We start from the raw sequence: 20,047 nt of genomic DNA, 5'->3' as shown, positions 1-20,047 counted from the left end.
TAAATTTTAGCGCGAAATTTAGTCTCGGTTACGGAGAACAAATCTTTTGAAAAAACTCCTCAAGTTTACTAACTAGCGTTAAGTGAAAAGCGTGAAGTGAAAAATCGAAAAACCTATATTATAAATAATCTACTATACATTTTTTTTAATTTAAAAATAGACGTTTATAAAAAAAACTACATCTACATAAATTCCAAAAGTGGATATCATAAACAATTTTCACATAACTGCATTTGTTCTATTTCAAAATCTCTACAAGGACATAGACGCTTCAGGTTTATTTCTTCGTGCATGCAACTATAAAGCTGACCGTGAGATTGTAGAAAGCAATCTTTAGTTATCGGGTCAAAGGAGGGGGCGTGCAGAACGTACTGATTCTTAACTTTAGAACACTGAAGATTGGCGTTTCTGAAAATTAAAATATTCAAATTCATGATCTTTATCAGCTTTATTCACATTTTCTACGAAAACAGATACCTAGAGGTTTCAATTAGAACAAGCATTTCTATTTGTTTGACAAAATGATCACCAACCTTTCTATAGATTCCTTAGTATCAATATCAACAAAAAAGGTTCTTTCACAAACAAGACCTAAAACATAAAAACACAAACTCTGTAACGTAATTAGTTTTTCAAATGTAAATAGAAATCGACGTTTATTGAATGTATAGATTTTGCTATTGAAACTGGACAGTGTAAATCAATATAGGGTGCGGTGAGATTTTTTTCTTCATTGTTATGGGTTCTAAAAGTTGTGTATAGTTATCAATAATAATACTATCAAACATGAGAAAGATTGTGATGCAGTTTAAAGTCTTTCTCTAAAGCTCATTTTAAAAAATTCTGGAGGAGCTTGCAATACTTTCGCTTGTTAAAGTTGTGGAACAGTTGTCTTATGTACTAAATTTTTTAGGTAACTTTTTTTTTTTTTGTGTGTTTTAATTTTAGTATGCTTAACTGTCGGATACGTTAACACGATCTCCTACGAAAAAACTTGATTGTTTAAACACAGTAAATCCATCAATAGACCTGAAATTTAAAACTAACGTTTAACTCTTTACATTTAAAATTTTAACTTATATAAAAACAATTTTTACTTAATTTGTTAAAGTATTTTGCATAGGTATTTTACTGTTTTTCTAAATTATGTAGTTTTTAAATTTGTTCCAAATTTCAGAGATGTTCCTGTAAAATGTCAACAACAAAAAATTGTATAATAATATTTAGACATCTTTGAAGTATACCAAAATATATGCTACCAACCAAAGTTGATGCTTTTCAAATGCATCTATATATCAGAAAGAATTCCCCTGGTTTTAACATCAGTTTGTTTAAATAATAAAACACTAGCTTCAAGATTATATCTGTTTTCGGAAAAAGCTGGTAATCATTTAATTTGATAAGAATGTTCTTATCAAACTATCAAAATTGGTAAATACTGCATGATTTATTAATTAAATACTGCATGACTTACTAATAAATACTAATGACTTAAAATAATTGAATGAAAAAAGATCGTCGGCTGCAAACAGAAGTTCAATGCAATCTTTTGTGGAAGTATTTGGTATATGCCATTGCAAATATTTTGGTAACAAAAACAGAGATTGTAAGTAATTTTAATTGATGTGAAAGTTCCATCATTGGATTGGGATTTTTGATCAAAAAGGACAGAGGAATATTATAATTGGATATATAGACAATCAGGAAAACAAGAAGTTATAAAGTTTTACAGAGAGTCTAAAGAAGTGCATCATGTTAAAAAGGTGTTAGTGCAACATCAACTACCACTTTTTATGATAACAAATTGTCAAAATAGTTACATACAGACAACAAAGAATCATTACTATCATTTGAAGAAAATACTAAATTGTCACAAAACAGATGTAAAAATCCAAATTTGTGCCCGATAATAGAACACACTGGTATATCCAACAGGCATGCTTGTCAATTAGTCAATGTTCTTCTAAAGAACATGAAGGTAGACCCTGAGACCCATTAGAAATGGAATCATTTGAAAAATTTAAAATGATTGTTAAACCATTGTAGTGGCTAATATGTTTGCTGCATTGTGATGAGATCCCATTTAGAAAAAGTATTTAAACTGATGATGGTTTAACTACAGGAAAAGCAACATTTGGAGGTAAAATAGGAAAATCAATTCAAGTTGATGTTCAATTAATACCAATAATAGACTTAAAGCTGACCAGGGCATTAGTTAAAAAACTTAAGAAGGATCAAAAATATTTCCTTCATGCTTCGTCTAATTGCTCAAAATGGTTCTTCAGAAGCTGATGTAAGGTATATAAAACATGCAGAGCCCGGGATGCATCATGCTTCATGCCAGATGGCTAACAAGAGCCAATAGAATCTTGCATTATTTAACACCACAAAAAAAAAATCCAACAAACAATTTTATCCTCTCATTTGATTACATTATCAAAGTTTACATTCCATCAAAAGGTTTGAGATTAAAAAGAAGTGTTGAGATTAAAAGGCTATAATGGTTCACAAAACTTACATTTTATGGCCAAGTTGCAAAAATAAAAGACCAAAGTGTTAAAGATGTGGCTCAACCTACTCTTCTAAAAAACATAGACTTTTACCACATAGACAATATTTTACTAAGGGCAATTTTCTGACTCAAACAATGATATTGGAAAGCAGACAGCTTAAATCATAGTTGCTGGAAGAAACAGGGCTATTTTAAACTTAGACATAGTCAGCTCATTTTGTTGCCTAACAAATTTAAATTTCTGCCTGATAGTGTCTTTGATAGAATCGAACAATGAAACTACCCCCTCCCCCCTTCAAATGTTCTAGATGAACAGTTAATAAAAACAACTATTTTTGTCTTCACTTGTCATAGCCAAGGAGTAGAAAGAACTGTTAAAGATCTTATTTTTGTTTTTGGAAAGGTCTACACACATCATAGAAGACATTGAATGTTAATATTCATGCAAGGAAACTAAACCCAAACCAAACCCTGGAAATAAAACAATATTTTTCACAGATAAGTTCTGCATGTTACAATAGAAAATTATGTATAAATGAGGTAATTTGTGTTGTTTCTTAAAAATAAAGTTGGGACCACTAAATCTGACTCAACCAATATAAAATTTCAAAAGCATATTTATTGCAAGAAGTAATAAGCTTTGGGACCCATAACAAAGCATAATTTCAAAAAAGTCATTCTTGTTTCACCCAATACGTCTAAGGATTACTATAAAAAGGTACCTCTTTTTAAACAAGCATCTTTACAAGATTGGCCACGCTCAGCTACGTAAATTTTTAGATGGTCAATAGGAGGCCATCTTGGAGCTGTTGCATCACAAAAATTCTGAAAAAGAACTAAATTTCAAAATCTTTTTGCATTAGAAAATTGTTTTCATAAAAAAATTAGAGATTAAATTTAATACAACTACATAACATTAACTAGCATAAATTAGCTTAATGATAATTTTAATAGTTTTTATTGATAGGTAAAAATTATATACCATATGTTCTGTAAAAATATGAATTCGCTCTAACATTCCATAACTAGAAAACTCTTTTGGAATCTTAGGAGGCAGATCCTAAAAAATAGACAAAGACAACAGATTTTAAGTAAATCTAACAGTACAAAAGTTTTTTTTTAAAAAAAAGTTAACACCCTCAAAAGTTATTTTTCAGGTGATGTAAAGTTTGGCAAAATGTTAGAGTCTAAATGATTAAGTGTGTAAACGAAATCAAGGTGAAAGTAGAAAAATTAACTTAAAAAGAGGTACTCATTAACTTTTATTTAAAACTGAATAGTAAAAACTGAAGATAAAATATGTTAAAGAAATTAATTTATTCCTTCTAACATCTACTAAAATTTTGAACTTTTGCTTTGGTGGTTCCCATAAGCTTGTACACAACTTTACAAGTCTTTGATGTCTTGGCAAAGTGTTTTAATTTTTTTCATTTTACATTAAATGACACTTAGTACTTTTCATTAATTCTCAATTCTGGACAGTTTACAGGATTGGCTGTTGTAGACACAACATTCACATAATTTTGTTCATACCATTTGATAGCCAGTTTACCATAATGACTTGAAACCAAATCAGGTTATAACAAAGATTCATTATCATGGATCTGTAAAAAACGTTTTTGAAAGCAGTCTTTAACATATTTGACCAGTAAATGTGGACTCACACATATAAGGTGCTGATTTTTTGCCACAACTGCAAATAGCTTTACTTTTTTTTAGTAAACTTAACATTTTTTGTGTAATTAAATTTTTTTATCTGCTTCTCTTTATTTAGAAGTATAATGGACAGCCCCAGGAATTTGTTGATGATCATACTTGATTTTATAAATAAAATTGTTGTATAACTTTCAGCAGCAGTTCCTTTCACTTTTTTTTATTGAGTTTCATAATTGTTTAGCACCTTTTGTGATTTAAAAGAATGAAGACCACAATTATTTCGCACTTTTGCAACATAACTTATGAGAAAATCCTTATTTTTCGTGTATTTCCTTTGAAGTGAGAGACCTGGGTAAATTTTAAAAACATCAACAAGTTTTCTAACCAGTTTTTTTATCTCGAAAACCCTCCTATTTTTTCCACCACCAGATTCTTTTGTTTGATTGATTTTGCTTGAGAGAAGATGTTGAATAACATAGCTAGTGGTGTAGGGATGCATTTGGAACTCTTTTGCTGTTAAGTTGTAGCTTTTATTAGGATTTTTCCAAAAATTTGTGCTAAATTTTATCTCTTTAACATCTTATTTTTTCATTTTTAAATCAAATTTAAATTTAATGGGAAAACTAAAACATTTTGAAATCTAAAACTAAAAATTCATAAATACAACCACTGAAGAAAAAAAAACATATTTATCATTTCATTTATTTTAGTATTATAAAATATCTTGGTATTATAAAATGATAGATGACATTACCATTTTTTATCACTTTTGGCTCAGACATGCCACATGAAGGGAAAGCAAGCTAAACAAGAAGTTTGATTCAAACTTGGATTTTTTTTTTTACCAAGTTTACACCAGGTTGTGTGAATTATTCATTTTGACTGCATCATGTTGTTTTTGTTTAAGATTTGGTGTGGCTCAGAATGGTTTATTTTTTGTAATGTATTGAAAGACTGCTTACTTTTTTTTTATGTAAGATGGAGAGCATTTGAAGTATTTAGCTTTTCAAGCAAAACCTTTTTATCAATTACAATCTTTCCTGACTCTAAACACTTAGTTATTCTTTAATTTAACATATAATTTTAATTCTTTATATATTATTGATTTAGAAATTAACAATGAACTCAATAGAAATTATATTACAGACCTTCGAATACTTTACAATATCAAGAGCATTTTATGGGAAACTGGCTGTTGATTACAAGCTAACAAGTATATGTACACTGACCAGAATCACCTCCAATGCTTCATAACAAGATGACATCATTTTCTTCTTGATGTATTAATAAACTGTACAACAATTGCAACAAAGAAAAATTATTGTGATTGATAAAGTACATATCAAATTGGTATTCTTGTATTTTGGGAACATGATTAAACTTTTGTAATGTTAAATCATCATGTAGTCAACCAGAACTTTTAATTAGTGTCCACTCAATACTGATTTTCAATTTTCAAAATGTTCCCCAATAATTGACCATCAATAAAAGTAGTTATTTTTGCAATAAAATCAGTTGAAAATAGAGCAAACCAGAATTTGTACAGAATTTCTCCACAGTCCAAAAAACCCATGGTTAAAAATTGATATTGCTTTTTTGTTTTATGGCTAAGTGTATGTTGTAAAATGCGTTAGAAATAATTAGCTGACAAAAAAAACCCAGGAAATTCAATTCAAGCTAGATGATCAAATTCATATTGGCAGATGGACAGATTTAAAAACAATCCCAACTTAATGAAGATGCTATATCACCAAAATCAATTATGAAAACAAAGTGTCCACTTGTTTAAGAAGACTTTTACAAGACTGTAAAAGCATTAAAAGCCCACCCTTTGACAAAATATTGGTTCAGGGAACAATTATAATTTGCAACATTTAGTCAAATTTTGGAAAGTTCTGTAAAATGTAAAAGCTATTAGGTCTGCCGTATGTTTCAGTGACCTTTTTCAAAGCAAAATGTGAGGTTGTGATGATAGATTGTTATTTTTATTGTAATTGGCTGAAAAGTCCATGTGTTAAAAAGTTGACAAGAGGTACTGGGAAGTCTTGTTCTTAAGTTTGTAAAGGTTTTCATTCTCATGTTTGTAGTTAATCTTATCTCTTAGGATCTGGATGGCTTACTATTGATCCCCTAGATAAATTATTCAGAAAGTTATGACAAGACCTGGTGGAGCTTATTTTATTGCTTAGACTGTCATTGAAAAAGTGAGAAAAGGTGCAGAATAAACCTTATGATTAGATGTTAAAATAAATTGATATGATTATTATGAATGTATGGAAGAGAAATCATTCTGCAAGGAGCAAAAATTTTAGGCTAGACAATAAAAATTAGACAAGATAGACAAGAAAATTTACCAATAGAAAAATTTTTTGGTTTTACTAAAAAAGCAGGACTCAAAAAGTAAGTTAATGTATCATTATGCTGTATAGCACACAACCTAATGATACATAAACTTAGTTTAAAAAAGATAATTTGAGGAGGCCTTACCAAGTCTACTGAAAGTTTTATAATGTGGAATGTGCTTTGTTTTTACATTTTTAGTCAAATGTCACAAGAATACTGCAGGAAAATATAGGAGGAGGTATTTCAATACATATAAAATATTGATGCAAACTTCAATATGTTTGCATTCATAAATGGATAACATTAGATAGCCAGGTTCATATATTATTAAAATTGTTGTATCACTAAAAAAGAGTGTTTGAATACAAACTTTAAAATTATAGAAATAAAAATTTTTCTCATACTTCCCTGTCTTTAATCTTCTTTAGTGTCTGCCGAAGTAGCAACTCATTATTTACATCTATTGTGTAGCTGTATGGTTCACCAACCATTTCTTCCATATAAGGAGCTTGTGAACCAAGCTAAGACCAAAAGAATTAGAGCATATATTCATTATTTAATTAAAACCAGACAAATAAATATTGTTTTTTGGTTTGTACAGAAGAAAATTATAGAGTTTATTTTAAAGTGTTAAGAGTATCAATTTTCGTCCTTATTTGCATCAATTCATTAGGAATTGTAACAATTATATTTGGCTTACTTTTTCAGGCTGTCAATTGACTACTTTTTAAAAAAATGAAGAAAAATGATACTATTTTTTGAAAAAAAATGAAAAAAAATGAAAAATTTTAATAAAAAAATGAAAAAAATGACAAACTTCATAAAAAAGAACGACACAAAAAGTCATTAAAAAATAAATAAAGATGACTTTTTCACAAAAATTTATTACAACTTGTTGATAGTCTACTTTGATTTTTTAAAACCATTAATTAATCTCTGCATTTCACTTTTTCGTTTTAAACCAATATTTACTCGCAACTTTTTTTGTTCATTGCTATGTGCTTTAGCATTTGTAAAATTTCTTTTTGCACTGTTTACCATTTCATGAGCAAGTTTAATACCAATCATATCTTCTTTATTGATGGCACTTTGCATAGACTTAGTTGCTTCATCCAGCATTCTCTGAGCAAGTTCAAACTCCATATCCGCATTTTTCTCATCTTTTTCTAGATTTTGCTCTTTTTGATCAAGATTAATTTTACTTTTTTCAATTTTTTGGAACATTTCCTGGTGTTGTTTCTTTTTACAAATAAGTTCTTCCTCGTGAATTTTTTTAAATCTCTTTTCTTCCTCTTCTTCAGTTTTTCTTACTTTGTAAATTCTATGAGCATTTTGAACAGCTTGAACAACATCTTTTGCTAATGCATCAACATTATGTGCACCTTGGCAACTTCTTGCATATTCCTTTGATATTCTCAAAGCCATTAAGATTTCATCATTTAACTTTACTCTCTCTAAAATCAATGTATTCTTACTATCTGATAAACTTTGCTCTACACTAGCATTTCCATTCTGAAGTGTTAAACAGCTCTTAACAACTTTATGAAGAAATCCATACTTAGTTTTTCCACATTCTGTATTACTTTGGAACGCTTTAGCCCAGTAATGGTCTACTCTTTTTAATTTATTTGTATTTGAATCTAAATACCAGTCTTCTGAAACATTATCTGCTTGGTATAACTTCCATTCATCCTTCACAAATCATACCTAGAAAAAATCAATGAAATAATTTTATTCAAAACACCAGATAATGATTTGCAATCATATAAGTATATATAACTGCATTACTTACATATTAAAACCTAACTAAAATTTGAAACTAAATTGCAAATAATTTTGTCAAAGAACTTCTAGAAAACTTTATTAACACTAAAATTAATACCTCCCTCTCATTTACAATGTGTGGCATCATAGCTGCTATTCGCCCAATTGCATTAACAGTCCAAGGTTTAGATCTCATTTGTGGACTCAAACAAGTCAAGTCTTTTAATAGTTGTGAATCAAGAGGAAGTTTCTTTTGTAAGTGTTTAACAATGGCTATATATCCATCTCTCATTTGTTCTAGGCAGATGTATCTTTTTTTTTCGCAAGAAAGTTTTTTCACCTAAAAATTAAATATCTTTTATTGAAACACAACAGAAAATTGGAAAGAATAATGACCATATTGTTTTCTATAATGATATATCAAATAATTAATCAAATTAGCAATAGATTATAGTATCTCCCAAGTAAAATCTGCAAGTATCAACAACAACAAAATACTAACCTGGTTTTTTGCTTCCTCACCAAAATCCATTTTATTTATTTCAAGATGTATAGTTGAATCTGAGGAATCAATTTTTAAAAGATCTTTAGTAAGTTTTTTGTCAACAGCAGAAGGTTTAAGGAAATGCTTCATCAAAGATATTAAAAGATCTTTCATTTTATAAAATAAGATATGAATAAGTGGTCCTTCATCTTGGAATATCATTAAGTATTTTTCAAACAAGGGTGCAATACCAATAAGGAATTTAATAGACACAAGTAACTCCTATAAAAAAAAAAGTAAATAGTTTAATCTTCTTTGAAATCTTCTTTAATCTTATTCTCTTTAAAACATAAAAATTTTAAAAAACAAGGCTGATGTAATTTATTACATTTTCATTTTCCTTTAGACTCTTCTGAATCCTTACAAAACGTTTGTTGTTTGTCAGAGTCTTTTTATATTCTTTTTGTTTTGGAATGTATTCCAAAAAATATTTCTTTGTATCTTCCCATCGTAAGAGGACTTTTTCAAGTGTAGCAGAAAGAGTAAGCCATCTAGTATTGACAAATCGAAGAAACAAACTTTCATCTTCAATAAAAATGGACTCTGCTAACTTTTTGAAGTCTTCAATTTTGCATGGTGCATTCTAAATTAATCATACTAATATTTAATAAAATAATCATACTAATATTTATAGATTATAACCAGGGATGGAAAGTCCCAAGAAAGACTCCAGGGGTTTGAGTCAAAGATTCCCTAGTTTTTCCTGGATTCTAGAGTAATGAGGTGTGAAAAAATGGCTCTAAAAATGTTTAGGAACTTCTGAACTCCATAGAGAAAAAAAACTGACCTTTAAGAGTTCTAGAATCTATCATTTTTGAACCTGGAGTTCCTACTTACAATAACACATAAGGATTATGTATTATTGTAACTAGGGAAATAAAATTACTATTAACAATAAAATCCTTACCTTAAACCATGCATGTAGATCAAATGCTAGCTGCTCTGCATCTTAACCTAGAACCATAATTGCTTTTCGAAATGCATTATGCACTGTGTGCAATGTACAACTTATAAATGGTAACAAACCATTAAAATCATTGCTACAAAGCTCCTCATTTAACAACTTCCAAATAGCCTTGTTTATGCTAGGACCATCTGTTGAAATATTAAAAAGACGACCCCATGGTAAGTTATATTTTTTATTGTGGAGTAAAGATGCTAGCATTTTTTTTACATCTTCAGCTGTTGCTCTCCCAAAGAAAAATGAGGTTAAATATTTTGTGACAACTTGGTTTTCTTCTTCTGACCAAAAACTACATAAAAGATCCATTTATTTTCTCTGCTGAGTGGTAGTTGTTTCATCAAACATCAAAGTGAAAGCAGCAGGGCTTGAGATTATACTGGTACAAAGTCATTTCTCTAATAATGGTCCAAGACCATTTTGAAAAATATATGAAGCTTTTTGGCGACTCATTGTAAAACCCTGACAAATCTTACTATCTGGAAACATCCTTTGAAATAGAACTGATGTATTGTCACAATGTCTTAAAGCAAGATCATTCTCAGCAACTTTAAATAGCCACATGGCTTCTGCAGCTGAAATTTTATCATTAGTAGAATATTCTAATGTAACAATTTTTTTTTTCTCCTGTAGAGTTTGTTTTTGAATCTATATAAAAATGGCGAGCTGTATTTAAAAACCTAATATCAGACACTGATTTATGTTTTGGTTTAGAAGAATGTTGAAAAAGAGCTTGAAAACCAACTAAGCTATATTTTAACTCACTAAAACATAGTTTACAAACAGCATATTCTGAGTTCTTTTTCTCAGCCCATAATTTGATTTTGACTTGATTCATATCTAACTTTTCCAACCACGCATCAGTCCATTTAACCATTATGTATGGGTTTTATACAAAAAATTACAGGTTTAACTGAGTAACTTCACTAAAACTTTACACTTACTGCTTTCTGGTTTACTTAAAAACTAACTTTTCACTTCTATTTCTTGACAAATAAAGTAAATATTAATGTAAAAATAAAATATCAGAACACAACCATTAAAAAATTATGATACTTAAAAGAATATTATCCCACCTAATAGTATTGATTTTTTAAAAAAACTTGTTATATAGTAAACAAAGTACACAATTCCAAAAATTATAATAATTAAATGAAAAACATCTCACATCTTTATTAGACATTCTAATACTGAACATTTTTTGTAAAATATCTCAACAATGAGGAAAACTAAATCTTTAAAAGGTGCAAAGTAACAAAAAAAAATGAAAAAAAATGACAAAATTGAAAAAATTGAAAAAAAAATGACATAACAAAAGAGACCAATAAAAAAATGAAAAATGAAAAAAATGACAACTTGACAGCTTGCTTTTTGAATGTGTATTTATAGTTGATCAATTATCATTTAGTGGTTAGATAAATTGTTTCATTTCATCTATCTATCTATCTATCTATCTATCTATCTATCTATCTATCTATCTATCTATCTATCTATCTATCTATCTATCTATCTATATATATATATATATATATATATATATATATATATATATATATATATATATATATATGGGCAATTCCATTTTTAACTTACGTTACACGCGCAACAACTTTATTAAATATTTGCATATTTAAACTTTAAATTAAATTTTTAGCTGATTTTTATGAAAGCTGTCAGTCTAAAGAATAAAACAAGCTAAAAAGTTTTGAGTCTGGCTAAAAGAGGGCGAATTTATTACCGAAAATGCCACTTAACTTACGTTACGCAGAAAACAAGGTAAAAAAAGTGTTGCAACTTTTAGGTCGAATATTTGCGAACAATTAATCCGGATCGTGTTAGAAATTTTTACAAGATGTTGAGAATTCAATACTAATTACAATGATAAAAAAAAAATTATCAGAGGTGACCGGCAAAGAAAGATATACTTGTTTTCTTGATACTAGGGGTGGAATGCAAGAACCGAACTTGAGTCAAGTTCGACTTGAAATCTCAAGTTCGACTTTGTCAAGTCAGACTTGAAAAATTGACTTGAGCGAATGCGTAAACGAGACTTGAAAATTTCAAGCTCGTGCTTGAGAAAGTCGAACTTGAAAAATAGTCGAGGCGTTGAATTTAGGGCGTTTATCGGAAAATGCACTTCGCAACCAATAGCGGTAATGGATTTTTTTTACGGGAAAAACCTTTTACTGAAACAAATTCCGTGTAATGATATTTGTATAATATACGATTAAATAAAAAGTTAATAACAGTAAAAAAAAAAAAGTTCTTGCTATGTATTTTTCATCAGAAAAATAAATTCATCTTGGCACTTTCAGTTCCAAATCCTAAGTTGTTGGTAAACAACGGTTGGTCATATGTACCACTTAAGTGATCAAGACAATTTCTCTTGATTTCTCCATTTTAACAGATTCCATTTGAATTAAAATACATGCAAATGTTCTAGAAAATGCAGAATCTTATTTTGACGACTTTTGGGGATGATACTATACTACAATGTATTTTTATTTATCTTTTTACTAATACTTTAATGAAAATAATGGTTTTTTTTAAAAATACTGAGAAAATTACTTTAAACAAAATTAGTTTTCTCAATACTAATACTACATAATACTATGTGTGTGTGTGTGTATATATATATATATATATATATATATATATATATATATATATATATATATATATATATATATATATATATATATACCTACACATATATATACCATTTACATATGTAAGTATACCATTTACATATGTAAGTCAATAGAGATCACATATGGAGACAGGTCTTCTGAAATTATTGGGCCACTTATAGAAACAGAAAAGAAAACTTTTAAAAACCATTAATAGCATCTTGCTCATTAACACATGAAAAAGAACAAAGTTTAACGTTAAACAAAAATCTCTTAATAAAAAAAAATACAAAAAAGCAATATAATGAAATTCATGATCTTGATAAAGAACTAATGCAAAAACAAATAGAAATAGATGATATAAAAAAAAAACTCTCTCCAGAAAAAGCAACAATACAAACAAAACTTTGTGAAAATTTTCACAGTTAAAATTTTCACAAAGTTTTAAAAAAGCAACACAACAGAATTATTCTATGTGAGGATTATTTTTTTCTAACAATATCAGATCCAAATTGCTTTTGGAATGTTTTAATTTATCACTTTATTTTTTAGTGAAATTGTTTTTTTCATATATAATACTATTTTGAAATATAAAATGTAATTCTTTTGAAATAATATGTAGTATAAATATTTGAAAATAATGTTTTTGTTATTACACCCTTTATCCATTATCAGACACAAATTTTTTTTTTAAAAAATAAGTCTGAAATTTGACTTTTGCTTTGTTTCTGCAAAAATATCTTTAGTGAATGCTTTAGCACCACATTCTTCATTGCTATTTTGTATTTCATTGCCTCCACAATAATCATTTTGTAGAAGGGCAATGTTGTGAAGCACAAAACAGGATATTATTATAGCTATGGAATTTTGCAGTTTTGTTCCTAAGGGAATGTTAAGACAAGGGTATTGTTTTTTTTTGATATACCAAAACAATATTCAACAACAACATTCAACATGTGTGTACTTCTCAAGTTGTAATTGTATCTGATTTCATTTTCATTTTTGGGTTAGAAAAAGGTGTCATTAAATATTGTTTATAAGGATAGCCAGAATCACCTGAAACATGAACATGTTGGCAAGCTTCTAAAACTTGTTTAATAGCTGAGTTAGCAAAAACAAATGAATCCTGAACAATTCCAGGCCATTGAACACAAGCAGATAAAGTTTCATTTGAAGCACCTGCAATGACCTGGCAATTAAAAAAAAAATCCCTTTTTGTTTCGGTAAAAAAAGGGATTTTTTGAATTTGGTAAAATCTAAATAATGGTTGATAAATATAAATATTTTCTTTATCTAAGAAAAGTTTGAAGTTTGTATAAAATAGCAAAATCAGATATCCATGAAAACTTATAATCACTTTTGCTGAATTATCAAAGAATCAGCTTCTGTTGGAAACTTTATGTACTGATATCTTTTGTTAGCCATTTGAGTTTCAGCTCTTCCAAATCTCCTGTTATTCTCTAAGAGAGTTTATTTATTGTTACTTAAGTATATTATCATTTGTTGGTATAAAATGTTGTTATTTAAAAACGTAATGTAAAATCTACAATAAGAAGGTGCCATTTTCTGATACCATTTCTTGAATATCTACTCACTTGGAATGAACCAGTAGCATAAAACCGAAATGCAATAGCCAGTTGTTGTACAGTTGAAAGAGGGCACCCTCGATTGTTAACATTGTTGTTAATAATGTCATTAGCTAATATTAAAAAGGTTTTTATTGGAAAATCTGTAGCACCTTTTAAATTCTATACCGTGGTAAACTTCTAAAGGATTAGCTCTGTCAATAATAAACCTTGGTATGTGACTTGGCTTACTTTTTCTTCTTCTTCTTCTAAAATTCAGCTCATACCGATTCATTTTTGAACATTTAAAAAAAAGTTTTTTTAATACTTCATGTAATTGTAACTACTTCTCATGAACTCTCTTTTACTCCTTTTACACGTATCACCTCTTTGTATAACTGCAACTATTTATTACTAAATGGAATTTACTTTTATACTGTATCACAAAAATGTGCCTTAATCAACAGCCTTTTATAATGCTAGGATGTTCGACATTTCAAAAAGCTAATAAACATTTCTAATGGCATCAAAATATGACATGTTGAATCATTACATACGAGTTACAGGATGTTTTAAAAGACACACGTTTTCGCAATGTTAATATTCAGTTTTCTGTAATGAATTCATTTAAAAATATACTTTCACAATGTAACCTTCTAAATTAATTAGGTGAATATGCCCAAGTAACTACTTTTGCTTGTTAAAAACTCATTTTCATACTTGCAAAGGTTGTAATAAGTTATATAGTAATAGTAAAGTTTTGTTACGCATCAGCAAAATGATAATGGCGGTCTGTTTTTTTTTTCAAGTTTGGTTTCAAGATTGGTCTGGAGCAGACTTGAAAAAATGACTTGAAAATTCAAAAATTCTCGTTTTTCAAGTCTGACTTCATATCAAGTTTGCTTCTTGCATTCCGTTCAAGTCAGACTTGAGATTTGAAGTCTGACTTGAAATTTCAAGTTGGGTTCTTGCATTCGGAAGGAATTTTTGCTCTCTCAAGTCTGGTTTGAAGTCAGACTTGAAAAAGGTCTATTTTTAGCGGTTTTCAAGTCTGACTTGAGTTGAAGTTCGCTTTGTGCATTCGCTCAAGTCGCACTTTAGGTTTGAAGTTCGACTTCAAATTTGAAGTTCGGTTCTTGCATTCCACCCTAGGTTTTTAACTTACGTTACATCACTTACGTTACCTTGCGATTATTTTCGTGGAATTTTTATATCTATTATTTCGTGATAGATTTTTTAGAGTTATGTAACAAAAGAACGGCAGTTGTATTAAAACTCATTCATTCAAAGTAATTAACAAAAGTAATTTTCAATAACTGGTGACTCTCTACTGACAGATTTTTTTGTAGATATTAATGAAGTTTTTAAATTGTTAACACTTATTTTCCGAAGCGCAAGAGCAACTTAAAAAATTACATTTGGTATGACAACTTTATTAATTTTTATTGAGTTATTCAAATAAGAAAATGTTACAGTTATTCGAAAATTTTACTTACGCTTATAATTTTTATGTGCCCGCTTAATTTTTTAAAATGCTGCTAACTATTTACTCTCCCCTGCTGAATAAACGGGAGGGGGTGGGGGTCTTAATAAATAGGAGGGTCGGAAACTTTTCTAAAATCTAATAAACTTTAATAATAACGTTTAATAAAACAGGAAGGTCAAAGTTTTAAAAAGCTTAAAATATTTTTATTGGTTGGTTGTTCATATTTTCATCTAATATTGAGAGAAACTTTTTCTCAAAGTAAAAAAATAAGAAAATATTTTATATTGCTTCAAAATTATTAAACGGGGGGTGGGGGTGGGGGGGTCCTAATAAGCTCCGAGGATTCGGAAAAAAATTAAAGAATTAATAAACGTCCCCTCTTGTTTATTCGGCTGGCGAGAGTACATTAAAATCTTTTAAAAAGATTTTGACGCTAAAACTGCTCGAACAACTTTGAAAACACCAAAGTGGATGGAATCAAAATATTTAATTTCATTTAGTTTCAATAACGTGAAAAAAGGTTTGCTTGCTGTTGGTTGTTTTTATTTTTTTTTTTTTTTTTTGGGGGGGGGGGGGTGTGCTGAAATATGCGACATACTTTTAATGAGAGAGGGGTGCATGTATATCTGATCGTTTGTGACAGGAGGCAGGGGTTAAAATTGACAAATATTGGGTGACATACTTTAAGGACGCCCCCTTAATTCCATTTACAAACCATTTGTTTTAGGAAAACAAAAATATAAAGTGAATAAGAATATAATTTGAAATAAAAATGGTTACATCCTTTTATTTGTTTTAAATACTAAATACGTCACGGTGAAGTTTTTTCCGCTATGATCTGGCTCTTACCGACATAAAAGTAGTGGGATTTAGAGATATCTTTCACTTTTTTGGCTTGCTGGATAATTTGAGATAGTTTGAGTGCACAATTTCGCGCTGACTTTTCTTCCTCTGACAAATATAGAACTTTGACATTTATGTCTGGAATAGCATTCACAAAATCATTAGATGATTCGATTTCAATTTTTCCAGACTTTACTCTGTTGGTTGCCAAACGTTTTACAGTAGCCCCAACGCCATCGACAACTCCTTTGCCGTGCATTGCTGCAAAAAAATGCCAAAATATTATTCTGTTAAATTTCTTTTCAAAGTGCATTATTGCGTTCATCACGACTTTATTTTTAAACTGCGATGTAGCATTATCGCTAAAAATGTGAATTTCTTGGGTATTAAATGAAATAAACTCCAATAACATATCCAAATTTGCAATTAAGGAGGTCTTTGTGTGATCCAGAGAGTCAGATGCAATGGTGAAAGTTTTAAGATTTTTTTGCCAAATAGCTGCAGTTAAAAGAGAAATTTGATTTTGGCCATAGTGTGCTGCTTGAGGCTCATTCTGACTAAAACACTTAAAATTTTCTGCATAGTCAACCTGAATAGTAGCAACATTCAATGATGGATTCATGGATTTAGTAATGCTTAGTTTAAAACATTTAGATTGGTTACCCTTGATATTGGCATGAGTTGTGAATTTTTCTCTCATACTCATAATGTGAGCAATCAATTCTTTACCACTTCCAAACTTTTTAACTTTTTCGATTACAGCGTAACGCTTTTCATTTGGTTTCTGCCATTGGTACCTACTTGTTTCAAAGTTAAGGGGTTCAATGGTGGCCAGGAATTGCTGGAAAAACTTTAGATCTTTGCATTTGTTGCATTTGTTGTAGAAACAATCATTTAATGAGTCCTTACAAACAAAATTTTGAGACATATCTTTCCCAATTTTAATGTTAGACAACAGTAAACGATCAACTTTCACCAAGGAATCCAAAGCAAATCGCATATTTTCGTGGTAAGTACAAACGCATACATTATGAGGCAAATTTGCGATAGATCGAACGTTTACTGGTCGTAATTCACAAAACCTGCTTAATCCAATCTTGATATCTAAGTGATCATGTTTAAAAAGTTGGTACGCTTCTTTTATGGTTAAAAGAAGGTGACGAACTTGGATCTTAATCTTCTTTCCATTTTCAATTACTGATACAAAGTCCCTAACATTTGGAGACAGTCGACTTATGTCATCTTCGCAGTAAAACCTTTTTACTTTTATTTCTACTTCAGTTAAAGCTGGATTATTCACGCTATTTAATGGAAGAGTAGTTTCTTTGTTGAATGATCCATTCAGCAATGTGGCTAGGACTTCGTAACGTTGTGCGGGATCTTTGGGCAATGATTTCTGGAGTTTCTTGAGCAATTTCCCTTTTGTTTGAACACTCATAATGGTAGAAAAATTAACTGTTTTTGCAGAATCTTTCTTTTTGATTCGACACTTTCGGACTCTTTCCTTTATTTTTTCTCTTTCTTTCTTTTTTTTTTCCGGATCTTGTTTTATTCGTTGACGATGAGCTTTTTGGTGATCAGCATTCATATTTTTTTTCCGTTCGGAATCACGCTGGCGATAAGCAGCTTGATAAGTTTTAACTCTCTGTTTAGAACTTTTAGCCATTTTAAAATGCAAAGCAAATTTTGCTAAGTTTTGCTTGAATAACTTTTAATTAATCAAAACTTATTGGCGTATAAAGAATAAAAAAAAAAAACCTTTAGGGAATTGCGATGTAAAATAGTTTTCGTCTTTATAAACAACCGTAACTTTAAAAATTTTTTGTTTTTTTCAAACCCCTTGGGAGTTGCGATGAAAATCGTTTTTTTTATGTTAAAAAACTTTACGAAAAAAGCGCTAAAACTTTTGGAAATAAATGTAGTTTTAACTTACGTTACACAAATTCAAAATGAAAATGTGCCTTAACTAAGCATCGTTATTCAAAAATCTTAATGTATAATTATGAGATTTAATATTCTTTCACATATAATATTACAAAATTTAAGTTTTCAAATTAAATTTTCGAAAAAACAGAACTTGATCATGTTTTTGTTAACTTACGTTACATGAAAATTGCAAAAGTTATTTTACTATTTTTTTGAAATATATTTATCTTTTAAAGAAAAAAATCTGACCAACAAGAAACTGAACATCTTAGCTCCATTATCACTTTAAAATATTTCGGAATATACAAAAAAAATCATGGGTAAAATAACATTTTACAGTGGTACTTTTTTAACATGCATCAATGAGAAAAACCGTAACTTTCGGAGCCATAAAAATAACTTAAATACATTTATTTTAGAACTAAAGGTATATTTTAAATAAACTTTCATGTGTCTACATCAATATTCATATGTTAAAAACTGACAAAAAAGAGTTTAAAATTTGACTACTTTTTCAGTTTCCGCCGTGGAATTGCCCATATATATATATATATATATATATATATATATATATATATATATATATATAAAAGATAGATGAAATAAAACAATTTATCTAACCACTAAATGATAATTGAACAACTATAAATACATGTATATATCCAAACAATGAAAAAATCATCTTCAAACTTTAACTAAATTGATGTGAAGAAATTATGGAAGTGACACAATTTATACTCTGGCTGGATTAACTAATATGACTAGTAATCAATATTCTTTATACAATTGTTAAAATTACAGTCAATTGATTGGCAAACAATTAGCAGATCACTTAATCAGCATGTCAGAACACGATATCAGCAACTTACATTTTTTATCTTTGCTAAATTTATGTCTATGAGATGATCATGTTTTACAAACTTTATCACTTTAATCTAATTTACAAAGACTGCCTAATTACATTAATGAAGATAATAAAAAATGGCTGAAGCCAAAATAAATGATCAGAAATATGTTCACCTTTCTCAATGTTGGTTTACCTTCAAAGAATTTATCATTAAACTTGTTTCTTGGTTCGTCAAACTAAAACATGGATTTAAATAAGATAAAATCTATACTTGAACAAGTTAGAATTGCATAGTGTATTACCACTAACACTGTGACAGTATGTTTCAAAATGTAATTTTTGTCTATGAAGTAATTAGAAAATGCAATCGCAAAAAAACTGATATTACAAGTGATATGACATTTTTAATTGGTACATAAACTTATCTAAATTACACTTAGACCATCTTTGACTTTCAATTCATTAAAAAAAAAAACAATTTAAATTATTCAGTACCTTTGGTTGAATGTATGCTGCCCCTGCAGCTAATGCTTCCAATGGACCTGGACCTTCATATGGAAAACCAACACCAATGAAAAGCTAAAATATTATCATGGGTTTTTGATAATTATTCAGTATGCCAGTAAGAACCAACTAACAAATTAAGTTGCCTAAAAAATATGATAATTTTAGAAGTTCTTGACATTAAAACATCTCAAAAAATAGTGGTTATTGCCTTTGATTGCACAAGTAGCTCTTTTACTTTATGGCCACTGATTGGTCCATGGTTTATAACATAAGAAGGAATAGGAAACTAGAATAAAAAAGTTCAAGAAAAATTAAACTTGATAACAATAAAAAAGAACAGCTGTACAAACATAAAATAAATACAAACTAACCTACATTATCTACTAGAGTTGCATGTATTTCAAAGTACTCACTAATTATATTTAGATAAGTGATACGCCCCTGCAACAAAGAGTAAAAATTT

The 20,047-nt window shown here is 29.0% G+C and overlaps 2 protein-coding genes and 1 pseudogene across 7 annotated transcripts in view; all 3 read right to left on the bottom strand.

Moving 5' to 3' along the window:
• Window positions 1–97: 97 nt before the first annotated feature.
• LOC145193183 (alpha-1,6-mannosylglycoprotein 6-beta-N-acetylglucosaminyltransferase A-like) overlaps window positions 98–20,047 on the bottom strand; it is a 26,305-nt gene continuing 6,355 nt past the window's right edge. For 4 of the 5 annotated variants that reach the window (XM_090065542.1, XM_090065543.1, XM_090065545.1 and 1 more), the window contains 9 exons: window positions 19,960–20,025; window positions 19,793–19,870; window positions 19,573–19,656; window positions 19,251–19,313; window positions 6,916–7,032; window positions 3,495–3,572; window positions 3,235–3,337; window positions 534–591; window positions 98–408 (listed from right to left, as the gene is read on the bottom strand). In XM_090065542.1, coding sequence (XP_089921668.1) covers window positions 207–408; window positions 534–591; window positions 3,235–3,337; window positions 3,495–3,572; window positions 6,916–7,032; window positions 19,251–19,313; window positions 19,573–19,656; window positions 19,793–19,870; window positions 19,960–20,025 — 849 coding nt within the window. In that variant the 3' untranslated portion in view covers window positions 98–206. Of the gene's footprint in view, window positions 409–533; window positions 592–3,234; window positions 3,338–3,494; window positions 3,573–6,915; window positions 7,033–19,250; window positions 19,314–19,572; window positions 19,657–19,792; window positions 19,871–19,955; window positions 20,026–20,047 lie in introns of all 5 variants that reach the window. The other variant, XR_016444581.1, reaches the window with a different exon arrangement.
• Window positions 7,366–7,972, bottom strand: LOC149882612 (uncharacterized). Its single transcript, XM_090065541.1, has one exon. The coding sequence runs from the start codon at window positions 7,934–7,936 to the stop codon at window positions 7,415–7,417; it is 522 nt and encodes a 173-aa protein (XP_089921667.1). The 5' UTR covers window positions 7,937–7,972; the 3' UTR covers window positions 7,366–7,414.
• LOC145194838 (uncharacterized) lies at window positions 8,106–10,759 on the bottom strand (annotated as a pseudogene). Its single transcript, XR_016444582.1, has 5 exons — window positions 9,727–10,759; window positions 9,148–9,402; window positions 8,778–9,041; window positions 8,394–8,615; window positions 8,106–8,218 (listed from the first exon to the last, which is right to left on the bottom strand). The product of XR_016444582.1 is annotated as an uncharacterized LOC145194838 (transcript).

This window comes from Hydra viridissima, unplaced genomic scaffold (genome assembly GCF_058129835.1).
Source record: "Hydra viridissima isolate aposymbiotic clone 2 unplaced genomic scaffold, HvirCarnegie_v1 scaffold_10, whole genome shotgun sequence".
Taxonomy (NCBI): domain Eukaryota; kingdom Metazoa; phylum Cnidaria; class Hydrozoa; order Anthoathecata; family Hydridae; genus Hydra; species Hydra viridissima.
The sequence above is the reverse complement of the archived record's forward strand: the minus strand, read 5'-3'. Positions and strand labels throughout refer to the sequence as shown.

Coding starts and splice junctions, on each gene's coding strand:
- LOC149882612 (XM_090065541.1), bottom strand. CDS start 7,936: ATGGCTTTGAGAATATCAAAGGAATATGCAAGAAGTTGCCAAGGTGCA.